Source organism: Podarcis pityusensis, assembly GCF_964106645.2.
Source record: "Podarcis pityusensis genome assembly, chromosome: 16".
NCBI lineage: Eukaryota > Metazoa > Chordata > Lepidosauria > Squamata > Lacertidae > Podarcis > Podarcis pityusensis.
The window spans coordinates 22,176,608-22,188,958 of record NC_138041.1 but is presented as its reverse complement, the minus strand read 5'-3'; the positions used below and the strand labels follow the sequence as shown (position 1 = coordinate 22,188,958).

At 48.3% G+C, this 12,351-nt stretch overlaps 1 protein-coding gene across 1 annotated transcript in view; it reads right to left on the bottom strand.

Moving 5' to 3' along the window:
- Positions 1-12,351, bottom strand: part of SRRM4 (serine/arginine repetitive matrix 4) — a 125,853-nt gene that overhangs the window by 34,129 nt on the left and 79,373 nt on the right. Inside the window, exons 2-5 of the mRNA XM_080986359.1 lie at positions 11,991-12,131; positions 4,413-4,496; positions 3,501-3,575; positions 53-79 (exon numbers count right to left, since the gene is read on the bottom strand). Of these exons, the coding sequence (XP_080842485.1) occupies positions 53-79; positions 3,501-3,575; positions 4,413-4,496; positions 11,991-12,131 (327 nt within the window). The remainder of the gene's footprint in view (positions 1-52; positions 80-3,500; positions 3,576-4,412; positions 4,497-11,990; positions 12,132-12,351) is intronic.

Sequence of the window (12,351 nt, the reverse complement as noted above, 5' to 3'; positions counted from 1 at the left end):
ATTATTCCAGACAGTTTAGGCAAGTTTCCCCCAAGTTTTTCACTATCCTTACCTGTGTCTTCTCTTCTTTGAAGAAAACCTGAAACATAAAATGCAAAATATTAATATTAAAATATAAATGATTAAACCAGGCAAGAGCATCACCGGCAGAATCAGCAAACATTTTGTGGGAAAACCAACCTCAGATAACCAACATACTTAGGCCTAATTAATTCTTGAAAGGGTTAATGGAATAGAGTAAGCTATCCTGCCCGTCTTAGCTGAGGCCACTTCCCCTCACCCTGGGAGGCAGAAGGTTACCAAGCCTTACCCAGTCGACTTAAGAAGCTGAACTTGTGAAGAAGTTTGAGCTGGTTGCTCCAGTTCAGCCACATGGCTCTCATCAGCCACTCTTCTGTTCCTATACTAATAATTTAGGAACTTTTACCACTTTGTAACTAAGCTAAGTTTTGCTGCCTGTGCAGATGTATGGAATAGCACATGAACAAGACCTTTGGAGAGTTTGTAAGTAAACCAATTTTTAACTTACGAAATATGTGGCTTTTTCTTACGCTGGGGGAAGTGGGAAACTTTGGAAGGAACTTGATCTCATGGTTGGCACATTCCTCCTAAATATGATTTTATCTCTATTTATGAATACTTAATACAAAAGTTGGGGGCCGCCCCCTTTCTCTGCAGAGCAGTGGCAAGAGGCCATGAGGTTCCGGGAACTCACCCAGGATCTGTGTTCCTTTGGAGAACTGAGACACAGCAGAGACCGCTGTAGCTTTAAGAAATAAGGTTTATTCCCCGATTTACACCTTCGGTCTGCATGGAGGGAGTCCCGATCTTATAGCATGCTTATTTCAAGAGGGGCTTGTACCCCACAGCAGTGTAGCCTTGGAGTCCAAGGCCTCTCTCCCAGCCAGCAAGCAGCCATCCTGCCCAAGATGGATCCCATTCCTTCTTCTCCTTTCTTCTTCCCTGCAGAACACCTTGCTAAGAAACTCTCTTTTTCTGTCACCTCACACCCAGTTATCCTGGCAACCTTCCAAATCCGCAGTCTCTGTTCACACCTCAGGGCAAAGAGGGACTTCCCTCACATTGCTAATGGCCCTCAAGGGCCCTGTATTGTTTCTTCCTGGCCCTAGCTTGGCCAGGTCATTTTGCATAGGCTAGTCCATTCCTCTGCAGCTTGCACTTCTTCATTCCCATCCCAAATCATCAAAATCTTACCATTTATTAATATCTAAGGTTTAGGAAAGAGGGTCCCCCCAAACCTATAAGAATTTATTTTGTATCAATACGAAACTTGCATCGCAACATGGAATATATTTTATGCTATTCATTAGTTTTTAAGTTCTTTTAAAAATGTACCGTATTTTTCGCCCTATAGGACGCACTTTTTCCCCTCCAAAAATGAAGGGGAAATCTGGGTGCGTCCTATGGGGCGAATGCAGGCTTTCGCTGAAGCCTGGAGAGCGAGAGGGGTCGGTGCACACCGACCCCTCTCGCTCTCCAGGCTCCAGGAAGCTATCCGCAAGCCTTGTGCACCCGGGGGGAGTTCCCCCGGGCGTGCAAGGCTTGCAGGCGGTAGCCTGCAGCGCGGAGCACGGGGCGCCCTCCGGAGGACGTCCCGTGCTTCGCGCAGCTGTCCGCAAGCCTTGCGCACCCGGGGGATCTCCCCCGGGAGCACAAGGCTTGCGGGCGGCAGCCTGCAGCGCGGAGAAATGGGCACCCTCCGGAGGACATCCCGTGCTTCGCGCAGGTGTCCGCAAGCCTTGCGCGCCCGGGGGAACTCCCCCCGGGCGCGCACGGCTTGCGGGCGGCAGCCTGCAGCGGAGCACGGGGTGCCCTTCGGAGGACGCCCCGTGCTTCGCGCAGGTGTCTGCAGCCTGCCGCCCGAAGCAGAGCACCCCTCGTGCCGGGCACACATCGGCCAGCCCCACAAGCTCGTGGGACAGCGGGGAGGCGCAGCGCCGCCATCCCACTGTTCCCCCACCTGGTTTTGGGGGGGAAATAAAGGGGGAAAATTTCCTTTATTTCCCCCCCAAAAAAGTAGGTGCGTCCTATGGGACGGAGCGTCCTATGGAACGAAAAATACGGTATTTTTTACCCCTCTTGAGCTTATGACTTTTCCATGATGTATTTCAGTTTGATGTTCTGTTTGCTATATTTGCAAATCATACTCATTTAAAAAAAGAAAAAATGAACCAAGCAAGGCAGCTCATATTTTATCTTGGCTCCATGACCGTTCCTGGCGACTTATAAAAGTTTGCCAAACCTAGGGACAATAGAGAGATTCAGTTGGGTCCCCGTTTTAAGGCTAAGGCAGAGGAAGCTGCCAGGCAGCTCCATCACTCTCTGGACAGCAGAGAAAGCAAGAAGATAGATGCGTGTGTGGGGGTGTCTGGCTGAGGTTGGTGGGATGGTCCTGTGGGATGTAATCCACTGAAAGCAGTCAAGTACAACATTCCTTGTTTTCCTAGAGTGGCCATGTAAGGGAATGTTTGGTCCAGCCAGTCAAAACTTCCTGTTCCTCCTCCTGGCCTGGAGCATCTTTCCTTGCATGTGACTAGTGGGTGGGCGCGACCTTTCCAGACCTGGTAAAAGGCAAAGGCATGCTGCCATTCTCTCCCTTTTCCATCTCCCTTTCATCCTGTGAACTGCCGGACTGCTAACTGCAGTTGCTAGGTCAACCCACATATGGGGTAAACCTGTTTGTACAGTGGTACCTCGGGTTAAGAACTTAATTCGTTCCGGAAGTCTGTTCTTAACCTGAAACTGTTCTTAACCTGAAGCACCACTTTAGCTAATGGGGCTTCCCGCTGCTGCCGCGCCGCTGCTGCTCGATTTCTGTTCTCATCCTGAAGCAAAGTTCTCAACCCAAGGTACTATTTCTGGGTTAGCGGAGTCTGTAACCTGAAGCATCTGTAACTTGAAGCATCTGTAACCCGAGGTACCACTGTATATGCTTGTAACTTTAAGCCTTAAGCCTGCCTTCAGGGATCACACTGTGCTCTGCCTGATCGGGAGTAAACTTGCTTTTTATTGCTTATGAATAAGACTGTGGTGTCTTTATTCTTTTAGGCGGGATTCAAGGGGCCTTACCAGGAAAATATTAGAACACATTTCAATCTGGACAAGCCAGATTGAATTGCGTATTGTCTTAAGAAACTTGCGCGAGTTTGCAATTAGTTTTCTGCTTTTTAAAGGGGAATGCACTCTTTTAAGTAAAGGAACTTGCTAGTGGAAGTTAGGAAGGATATTAATAAACAATATATCCTCTCCTGTCACCCTGAACAGGTCCACCCTAACTGCCTAGTCTCCCCTGCCTTTCCCTCCTGGCCACAGTGGGGATTGGGGCCAGGGGTAGGAGGCAAGTGAGCAGGCAATGGTGAGCAGAAGGACCAATAACATCTCTCCCCAAATCTGGAACCACCGGTATAGTGGAATCCTCTTGAGTAGGAGGAAATTTGGCAGGCCTTCAGGAGTGGGAGCACAGCAGAAGAAAGACTTGCCTGTTTCTTTTTCTTTTCTTCGAGCTCTTCTTTTTCTTCTTCTTCTTCAGTGGGGAGGGGCTGCAGGACGGAGACCTAGGGAGAAGTCACTGAATCTTAGAATTGTAAGGTTGGAAGGGACCCCCTGAGGGTCATCTAGTCCAACCCCCCCTGCAACACCCTTTGCTGGATCAGGCCAAAGGAGCACCTAGCCCACTGTTCCGTTCTCACGGGTACCCAACCAGAGGCCTTTGGGAAACCCATAATTTCTGAGATCCCTATTGGCAACCCATCATGGCTCCCTGGCAACTGTGGCTGTGTGATACACTTGGTGGTATTAGGCCTAAACCTCAAATCACAGGTTACTTGAGAGACTGCCTTATCCTTTATACCCCCAGGTGTTAGGGACTGGGCAGAGGAGGAATGGTGGAGACCGTCTCCCTATCCTGACCCTTCCAGAGAAGAAGGTGACTGTTCAGAATTACAGCAGGAGTTTGAGGGAGGTCACAGCTCAGAGGCAGATGAGGGGGAAAGCTGGGAAAGGATGGGAGAGGAGGAAGAAGAAGCACCAGAGGGGGGATAGCTGATGGACACAGCTTCTTTAGAAAGCATTCCAGGCCCCCCCCTCTCCCAGAACCCGGCGAGCATTAAAAGTAGGAGAGCAAAGAGCTCAAAAGCAGAGGGCACTTCTCAGCACCTGTAGCAATGACGTATGAGGAAGTGGGAGAGAGGGAGGGGATGGAGACTAAATTGGGGCAACGCTATTATTCCAAGATCCTGCATTCCCAAGCCTCTCTCTGTAAATACTGAATAAAAAGCAGTTGGTAAGGACTTTTCATTGTCTTATCCATTCCTGGCAACCTGCCGTGGGGGTTGGTTCCTCGGCTGCCTGACACTGGTGCAGAAAGAAGCCAGTGATGGATTTCCACTCACCTCCTTCTCTTCTTCCGCGTAGATTTCTTCTTTTTCTTCTTCCCCTTGGTAGGAGGTGGTGTGAATTCCTCAGTACAGGATGGGCTTTGGATAGAGGAAGGGAAAGAGAGAGAGAAGGTATTAGGTTTGCATGATGACTACTAGCCAAGATGGCTGTGTTCTGCCCCCACTGTCAGAGGCAGTAGTACAATGGGCCTCTGAAAACCAGTTGCTGGGAATCGCAAGTGTTGTTGTGTTCATGTCCAGACTGCAGGCTTCCCACAGGTTTCTGGTCGGCCACTGTGAGATCAGGATGATGGACTAGGCGGGCCACTAGCCTGATCCGACAGGCTCATCTTATGTTCTCATGTTCTCATATGTCAATCACGGCCATCTGTCAACATCTTGACAGTTCTGATCCCCAAAGTATGGTTTCCTGTGAAGGATGGGGTCTTGCGGGAGATCCATAACGTAGGGTGAATGTTTAATTGCCATGTTCCGGGTAATTTAGTCATGCTTGAAATTAACTGTCTCCTCCAGGGATTTATGGCAGATCTAATGAGAGAGTTACTGTATGTTAACTGGCTTGGCACCAAGTTATTTAAGACATATTTATCGAGGTTAACAACTCTATAATAGATTTATACATTTGGCTCCTCTCAGTAAATATGTTTTAAAATAAATTAATCAGACTTTAATTTGCATAGGATAATGGTTGCAAAGTACGGGCATCCGCCTAATTTATTTTTAAAAGAGACTTGGCAATGTTTATTAAATAGCAATCAATTACATAAACAGGAGATTTAGGCTGCAATCCCAAGGCTGGGACATGGTGGTGTGGAACTGATGGAGGTTTGGTCACCTTATCCAAGGCTCTGCCAGGCTCTTGCCGGAAGGGCAGAAGTGAGAGTGGAGAAGGCCTCTTGCATCCCTCCATCATTTCCCCATGCACAGAGGTTTATGCAGAGGTGCCCCATGCTATTGGTTGTCTTCCCCCAACTGCAGGCTAGTCATTGCGTTCTACACCAGCTGGAGGCACGAGATTGTGAACAAGGGCAGCCCCACATTGCAGTAGTCCAGGGGCCATTGGATTGTAAGGCCAATTGCAAGAAGCCCTTGAAAAAATCACAGGGGGTTGTTCCAGCTATAACAGAGGCTCATTTATGTACTAGATTTAGGTTTTTTAAAAACCTTTCCCTGTCTGAAAGGCTCAGAACAGCCTACAACCAAGAAGCAAAATGCCATTGTCCTCTTTGTGAGGAAGGACCCCAGGCAAGGCCTCAAGGCAGGTGATGAGTCAACTTTGCCATATCCAAGCAGCTCTGGATCTAGCTAGCACTGATAAGTGCCTACGTGCCTTTCTGAATTCATTGGAAGGTAGAGTATAAACTGAATACATACATATGTACATATAGGAAAGAGCACCTGAAGTCACGATCCCATACACACTTACTTGAGAGTAAGCCCAACTGAGCACTGTGAGAGAATTATTTCTGAGTAGTAATTTTAGTTAGCTCTATGTTGCAAACCATCTTGAGCTTGAGGAAAGGTAGTGTGTGATATACAGTGGTACCTTGGGTTATATATGCTTCAGGTTACATACACTTCAGGTTACAGACTCCGCTAACCCAGAAATAGTACCTCGGGTTAAGAACTTTGCTTCAGGATGAGAACAGAAATCGGGCTCCAGCGGAGCGGCAGCAGCTGGAGGCCCCATTAGCTAAAGTGGTGCTTCAGGTTAAGAACAGTTTCAGGTTAAGAACGGACCCCTGGAACGAATTAAGTACTTAACCTGAGGTACCACTGTATATATCTCTAAGGCCTTGGTGGTACCACCACTGGGAGCAACCTTGGTTGGCACTGACCCATGTCAAAGCCTTTTCAGTGGTGGCTCCCTGGTTTGGGGAATGCTCAGAAAGGTGTGCCTGTCACCCTCATTATTAACTTTTAGGAGGAATTAGTTGACCCAGACATAGACCCTGTGTTCACTGTATGGTGTGTGTGTGTGTGTGTGTGTGTGTGTGTATAAAACAACTCATATACAGTATATTTATCAAGGTTAACAACTCTATAATAGATTTATACATTTGGCTTCTCTCACTAAATATGTTTTAAAATATCCCGCTTTATCACTACCCTAAAGAGTCTCAAAGTGGCTAACAATCTCCCTTCCCTTCTTTCCCCACAACAAACACTCTGTGAGGTGCGTGGGGCTGAGAGACTTCAAAGAAGTGTGACTAGCCCAAGGTCACCCAGCAGCTGCATGTGGAGGAGCGGGGAAGCGAACCCGGTTCACCAGATTACGAGTCTATCGCTCTTAACCATTACACCACACTGGCTCTCTGGGTGACAGAAGCTCACTGGGTGACAGAGGCACCATCTTGCGGCCAGGATTGGGGGGCTAGCACGATGTGGCATCCTCTCTCATGCTCAGGAGCAGCCAGTGACGGAACTGCACCGTGCTCGGCCTTCTCCACCCCCTGAACACACCCTGCCCCCCCTGCCAGCAGATATTGAGGGGGCTGAAGACACTTCTGCCCCTAGGAATTGGTGCACCTGCTGGATGACCTTAGATCAGTGACTGCCTCTTAGCCTAACCTACGTCACAAGAATGTTATGGGGATTAAATGAAGAGGGGGAGAACCATGTAATGTCACCTTGGAGAAACAGGTGGGATATAGATCCAATAAAGAAATAAATACTACCAGTCTACCTATCTAACTTCTCTCCCTCTCCATATGTATATATATATACTGTGGTAGCTCGGGTTAAGTACTTAATTCGTTCCGGAGGTCCGTTCTTAACCTGAAACTGTTCTTAACCTGAAGCACCACTTTAGCTAATGGGGTCTCCTGCTGCCGCCACGCCGCCGGAGCACGATTTCTGTTCTCATCCTGAAGCAAAGTTCTTAACTCGAGGTACTATTTCTGGGTTAGCAGAGTCTGTAACCTGAAGCTTATGTAACCTGAGGCGTCTGTAACCTGAGGTACCACTGTATATATATAGAGAGATAGATTCAGTTAAGCGGCACCCTGAAATATTTCAGGGTTCAGAGCCATCAATGAAGGATGAGTCACCGCGAGCCACTCAGCATGAAAGAGCCCAGATATTGACATGATGCAAGCAAAGGCAGCCATCCTTTGTGTTCTTGATCAAGAACATACAGTCCCTCTCATGCCGTCCACTGCTATTTAAAAGCATCCACTTCACTATTTCCCTCTTGGCGAGGGTTTCAAAGATCCCAAAGATGATTTGTTAAGTGATCCTCACAGCACCTGCTGCTGCCTTTTCCCTTTTTTAAAAAAATAAGTGGTGTGATGTGCTATTAAAAAAAAAATCTGCATCAAGGACTATCTTTACAAAGAACTCAGTCACCTTATTTCAGATCAAGTTGCCTTTTAAGAGGCTCATGTTATCAGCAGATGAGCATTTGCTCTTGGAAAGCATGAACGCAATTCCAGGAATGCCTCCTTTGTCTAGCCCTACCTACTTCCTTCGGTCCTCGTGAAAGACGCTCTTAGAAGTGCTGGATGCTCCCAAGGTTCATCTTATGCCCACAAAGGCAGCACATGTGTTTTAAGCCTGGATAGCTCAGTTGGTTAGAGCGTCATGCTGATAACACCAAGGCTGCAGGTTTGATCCCCGTATGGGTCAGTTACATATTCCTGCATTGCAGGGAGATGGACTAGATGATCATCATGGTCTCTTCCAACTCTACAATTCTGTGATTCTATGTACCAACTCAGCAGCGGACCAGCTACCTCAGCTTGACCGAGCTGGTGATTTATATGTGCTTTGACTAGGACAGGAAGCACAGGTTGTGTTGATTCTCCTGTACAGCACAGGGGGCTTTTTTTAAAAGAGGGGATGTGGGTGGCACTGTGGTCTAAACCACCGAGCCTCTTAGGCTTGCCTAAGGTCGGCGGTTCAAATCCCTGCGGCGGAGTGAGCTCCCGTTGCTCTGTCCCAGCTCCTGCCAACCCAGCAGTTCTAAAGCAGACCAGTGCAAGCAGATAAATAGGTACCACTGTGGCGGGAAGATAAACAGCATTTTTGTGCACATCACAGTGTCCCGTTGTGCCAGAAGCAGTTTAGTCATGCTGACCACATGACCCGGAAAGCTGTCTGTGAACAAACGCTGGCTCCCTTGGCCTGAAAGCGAGGTGTGTGCCGCAACCCCATAGTCGCTTTTGACTGGACTTAACCGTCCAGGGGTCCTTTACCTTTACCTTTTGCTATTTTAAAGCTATGGAGTCAAAGTCTGCTGGGGCCTGACATGGCTCAGATGCAACCTTCTCCAATGTTTTAATTCCGACAGGTAACAATGGGTTCAAGTTGGTGCTTTTCGCGTGGTTTATTTCTATGGATCATGACATCTGTGTGGCTGGTGTAAGCTTAAAATGAAATATATCCTCTCACGAACTATCTGTGACCCTGGAACAGCCTCCCATCTAACAACATGACCTGGAATGAATAAGTAACACCCTGAATAGCTCAGCCGGTAGAGCATGAGACTCTTAAGCTCAGGGTCGTGGGTTTGATCCCCACATTGGGCAAAAGATTCCTGCATTGCAGGGGGTTGGACGAGATGATCCTCGTGGTCCCTTCAAATTCTACAATTTTATGATTCTATGACAGTCACAGCATACAAAGATTAGCAGCATACTAATCTTTGCGTTTACCAGCAAAACTTAATTGTCACTTTCCAGGAACCAGGCTTGGCACAGACAATGAACTCTCTCTCAGCGTATGTTTGTTATTCAAGAACGTGTTGCCTTTCCATAATTAGAGTTGTGTCTCCTCCATCTAACCTAACTTACGGAGGAAGGCGATCTCGCAGGTAAACTGGCTCCAAATTGTTAAGGGCTTTATATGCTCACTTCATGCCCACCTCTCATCTTTATTTGGTGAAGGTTTGGGCGTTTCGTCTCGTCTTGGAGGCCTCCTCAAGCTGATGCGGATTTAATTGCACCTCACTGATTGCAATCTAAGTCTAATTAAGAAAAGCAACTACAATGCACTTCAGGCCGATGCAGCGGTAAGCTCGAAATCTGGGCATCTGTAGCAGCCCCACCTCCCACCTTCCTGCAGCAGTTGGAAGCAAAACAGTTACGTGCTTTAATTCCGGGGACAGTTTGGCAAATAGGGCCCTTTTAAACAACAATCTGCTTCGCCGCAGGCTTCATTTCCCCCCGCCTTCAAAGTGACAAAGAGCAAAGGCCGGTCGATAGCAGAAAGAAGCCACAAAGGATGGGGGCGGAGGGAGAGGGGCTCACACTCTTTTTCATCCTCCTTTATCCGTTAGAAAGACTTTGGTCTTCAGACAGCGGAAGCAGGAGCAGAGGTGGGAGTGGTCTCCATGACTATCCCCAGTGACAGGGTAGAAGGCAGGGAGTCCAACAGTAGGTGGCGCCAGAGCCAATGACAACCACAGCCAACTAAATCTACTGTTGTCCCCATCCTCCTCCCTGCTGAGTTCTACAAGGGCAACACTGAGACTAAGGCCACATTGACACCATGCATTTATTATGGGCGGCCCTGTATTGGGAAGTTTTTAATGCTTGATGTTTTATTATGTTTTTATATGTTCTTTAAGCCACCCAGAGTTGCTGGGGAAGCCCAGCCAGATGGGCGGGCTATAAATTATAAAAATTATTATTATTATTATTATTATTATTATTATTAGCACTGTGATTCTACTTCAAATAGTCACAGCTTCCCTCAAAGAATTCTGGAAGCTGCATGCTCTAAGGGCCTCTCCTTAGGGTGGTTTGCCTTGAAGCAGTACGGTGATTTAGGCTCTATTTTTACTCTCTTCAAACTCCCCGACGTGCTTGCACTCAGGTGCTGAAAACATGAGGTCCAAGCCTACGCAGTGCCTTAAATGCATGGCAAGGACTACTTCTTAATTGCCACCCGAGCTTATTATATCCGAAAGAGAGACAAGCAATCTTGGAATGCAGAATCTTAAAATAAAAATAAAAAACCCAGGCTGCTCTGAAAGACTGCGGCAAAGACTGCACCGCGGGGAAGCCGAAGCGTTCAGCTTTCTCTTGACTTGGATGTAAAGCCCTTTGCGAGGAAGTCGGCAACTGAGCCATCTCACCAGCCTCTTGGAAAACACGTGGGTGCAAATGGGTCCCCTTTAGGCAGAACTCTCATTACTTCGCCATGTTTTATTGAAGAAGCGGCAGAAAGCATTTCAGAGAAAGCAGGAAAACAAAGGATGACTTAAGGAGGCATGTTCCTTTGCTGGTAGCCCTGGGTCTAATTACCAAGCAAGGCTAAACTAAAATAATAAAAAAATTGCAAATACTATTCTAAAAGCCTTTTGCGCCAGCCATTTCAAAGGGTCTGAGATGGGCACTGACCGCAGGGCAGCTAGTTCCTACGGGTCCTTGAATAACCTGTGTGCTGTACGGAAAGGTTAAACAGAAGGTAGGCTGAGATCTGCTGGTAGATTCCTGCGTGATTTCCAGCAAATCGGGGGGACATTTGTCAGCCTGAGATCACATACCTTTCTGAGCAATCTGCCAGGGGAGCCACATGCCAGAGTTGGGCAGGGGAAGAGGCCAAAGATGCAACGCTAGAACCCATGGACAGCCAACAAAGCGGAATGTTGGGAGGTTCCAGGACAGATAAAAAGAAGGACTTATTCACACAGCGCATCGTTAACCTATGGAACTCACTCCTGCAGGAAGGAGCGATGGCCACCAACTTGTATGGCTTTAGAAAAGGATGAGACAGATTCATGGAGGACATGGCTATCAATGGCTTTGAGGCTTGGTGGAGGCTATGCTCTGCTTCCACAGCTGGAGGCAGCAGTGCTTCTGAATACCAGTTGCAGGAAGCTACAGGAGGGGGAGAGATGTTCTTGTGCTCATGTGCGGCATGCAGGTTTCCCACAGGCATCTGGTTGGCCATTGTGAGAACGGGATGCTGGACTAGATGGGCCCTTGGCCTAGTCCAGCAAGCTCTTCTTATGTTCTTAAGTGACAACAACAAATGTGAATTCTACCTTTGTAAAGGTAAAGGGACCCCTGACCATCAGGTCCAGTCGTGGCCAACTCTGGGGTTGCGGCACTCATCTCGCTTTATTGGCCAAGGGAGCTTCTGGGTCAAGTGGCCAGCATGACTAAGCCGCTTCTGGCAAACCAGAGCAGCGCACGGAAACGCCGTTTACCTTCCTACCGGACTGGTACCTATTTATCTACTTGCACTTTGAGGTGCTTTTGAACTGCTAGGCTGGCAGGAGCAGGGACTGAGCAACGGGAGCTCACCCCGTCGTGGGGATTTGAACCGCTGACCTTCTGATCAGCAAGTCCTACGCTCTGTGGTTTAACCCACAGCGCCACCTGCGTCCCTTTGTACAGGAGGCTTACTTTCCACACACACTAGCCCCCATTCTCTCCTCCACCCAGGCAAGCAAGTGGCACGATCAGACTTCAAGGACACGTTCCAGCCAGGGAAAAACACTCAAGGAAGGTACAAAGCAGGTGTGGGCTGTGGAGAAGCATTGTGGCCTATGGAGAGTCCTGAGGGGAAGATGGAGTGACCCAAAGGGCCGTATCTGGAGAGGCCTCAGGTCCTGAGTCTTACCTGCATGATTTGTGCCTAGCGTACTCCTGGCTGTCTTTCAACCTCACACAGCCATTGGTGCTAGAGGTCTCTTGAGTTTGGCATGGCTCCTCCGGGTGCTTGTTGTCTGTTGGAAGCGGCAGGCAGCTGAGTGCCTCAGTGCTGGAACAGAAGGAGGGAGAAGAGGAACCTTGTCAGTGAAACATTCACAGGGGCAGGCAGGGCTTCTATTGCAAGATCCATGGGGCAGAGAACTCTCAGGACCAAGAGAGCATGGCCATCTTGCCACCTGTTACCAATTTACTTTGGATCTGCCTAACCTGTACTGTTAGGGATCAGTGCCCACAAAGGAAGTGGCAATGGATGCCAGAGGCTCATCCAG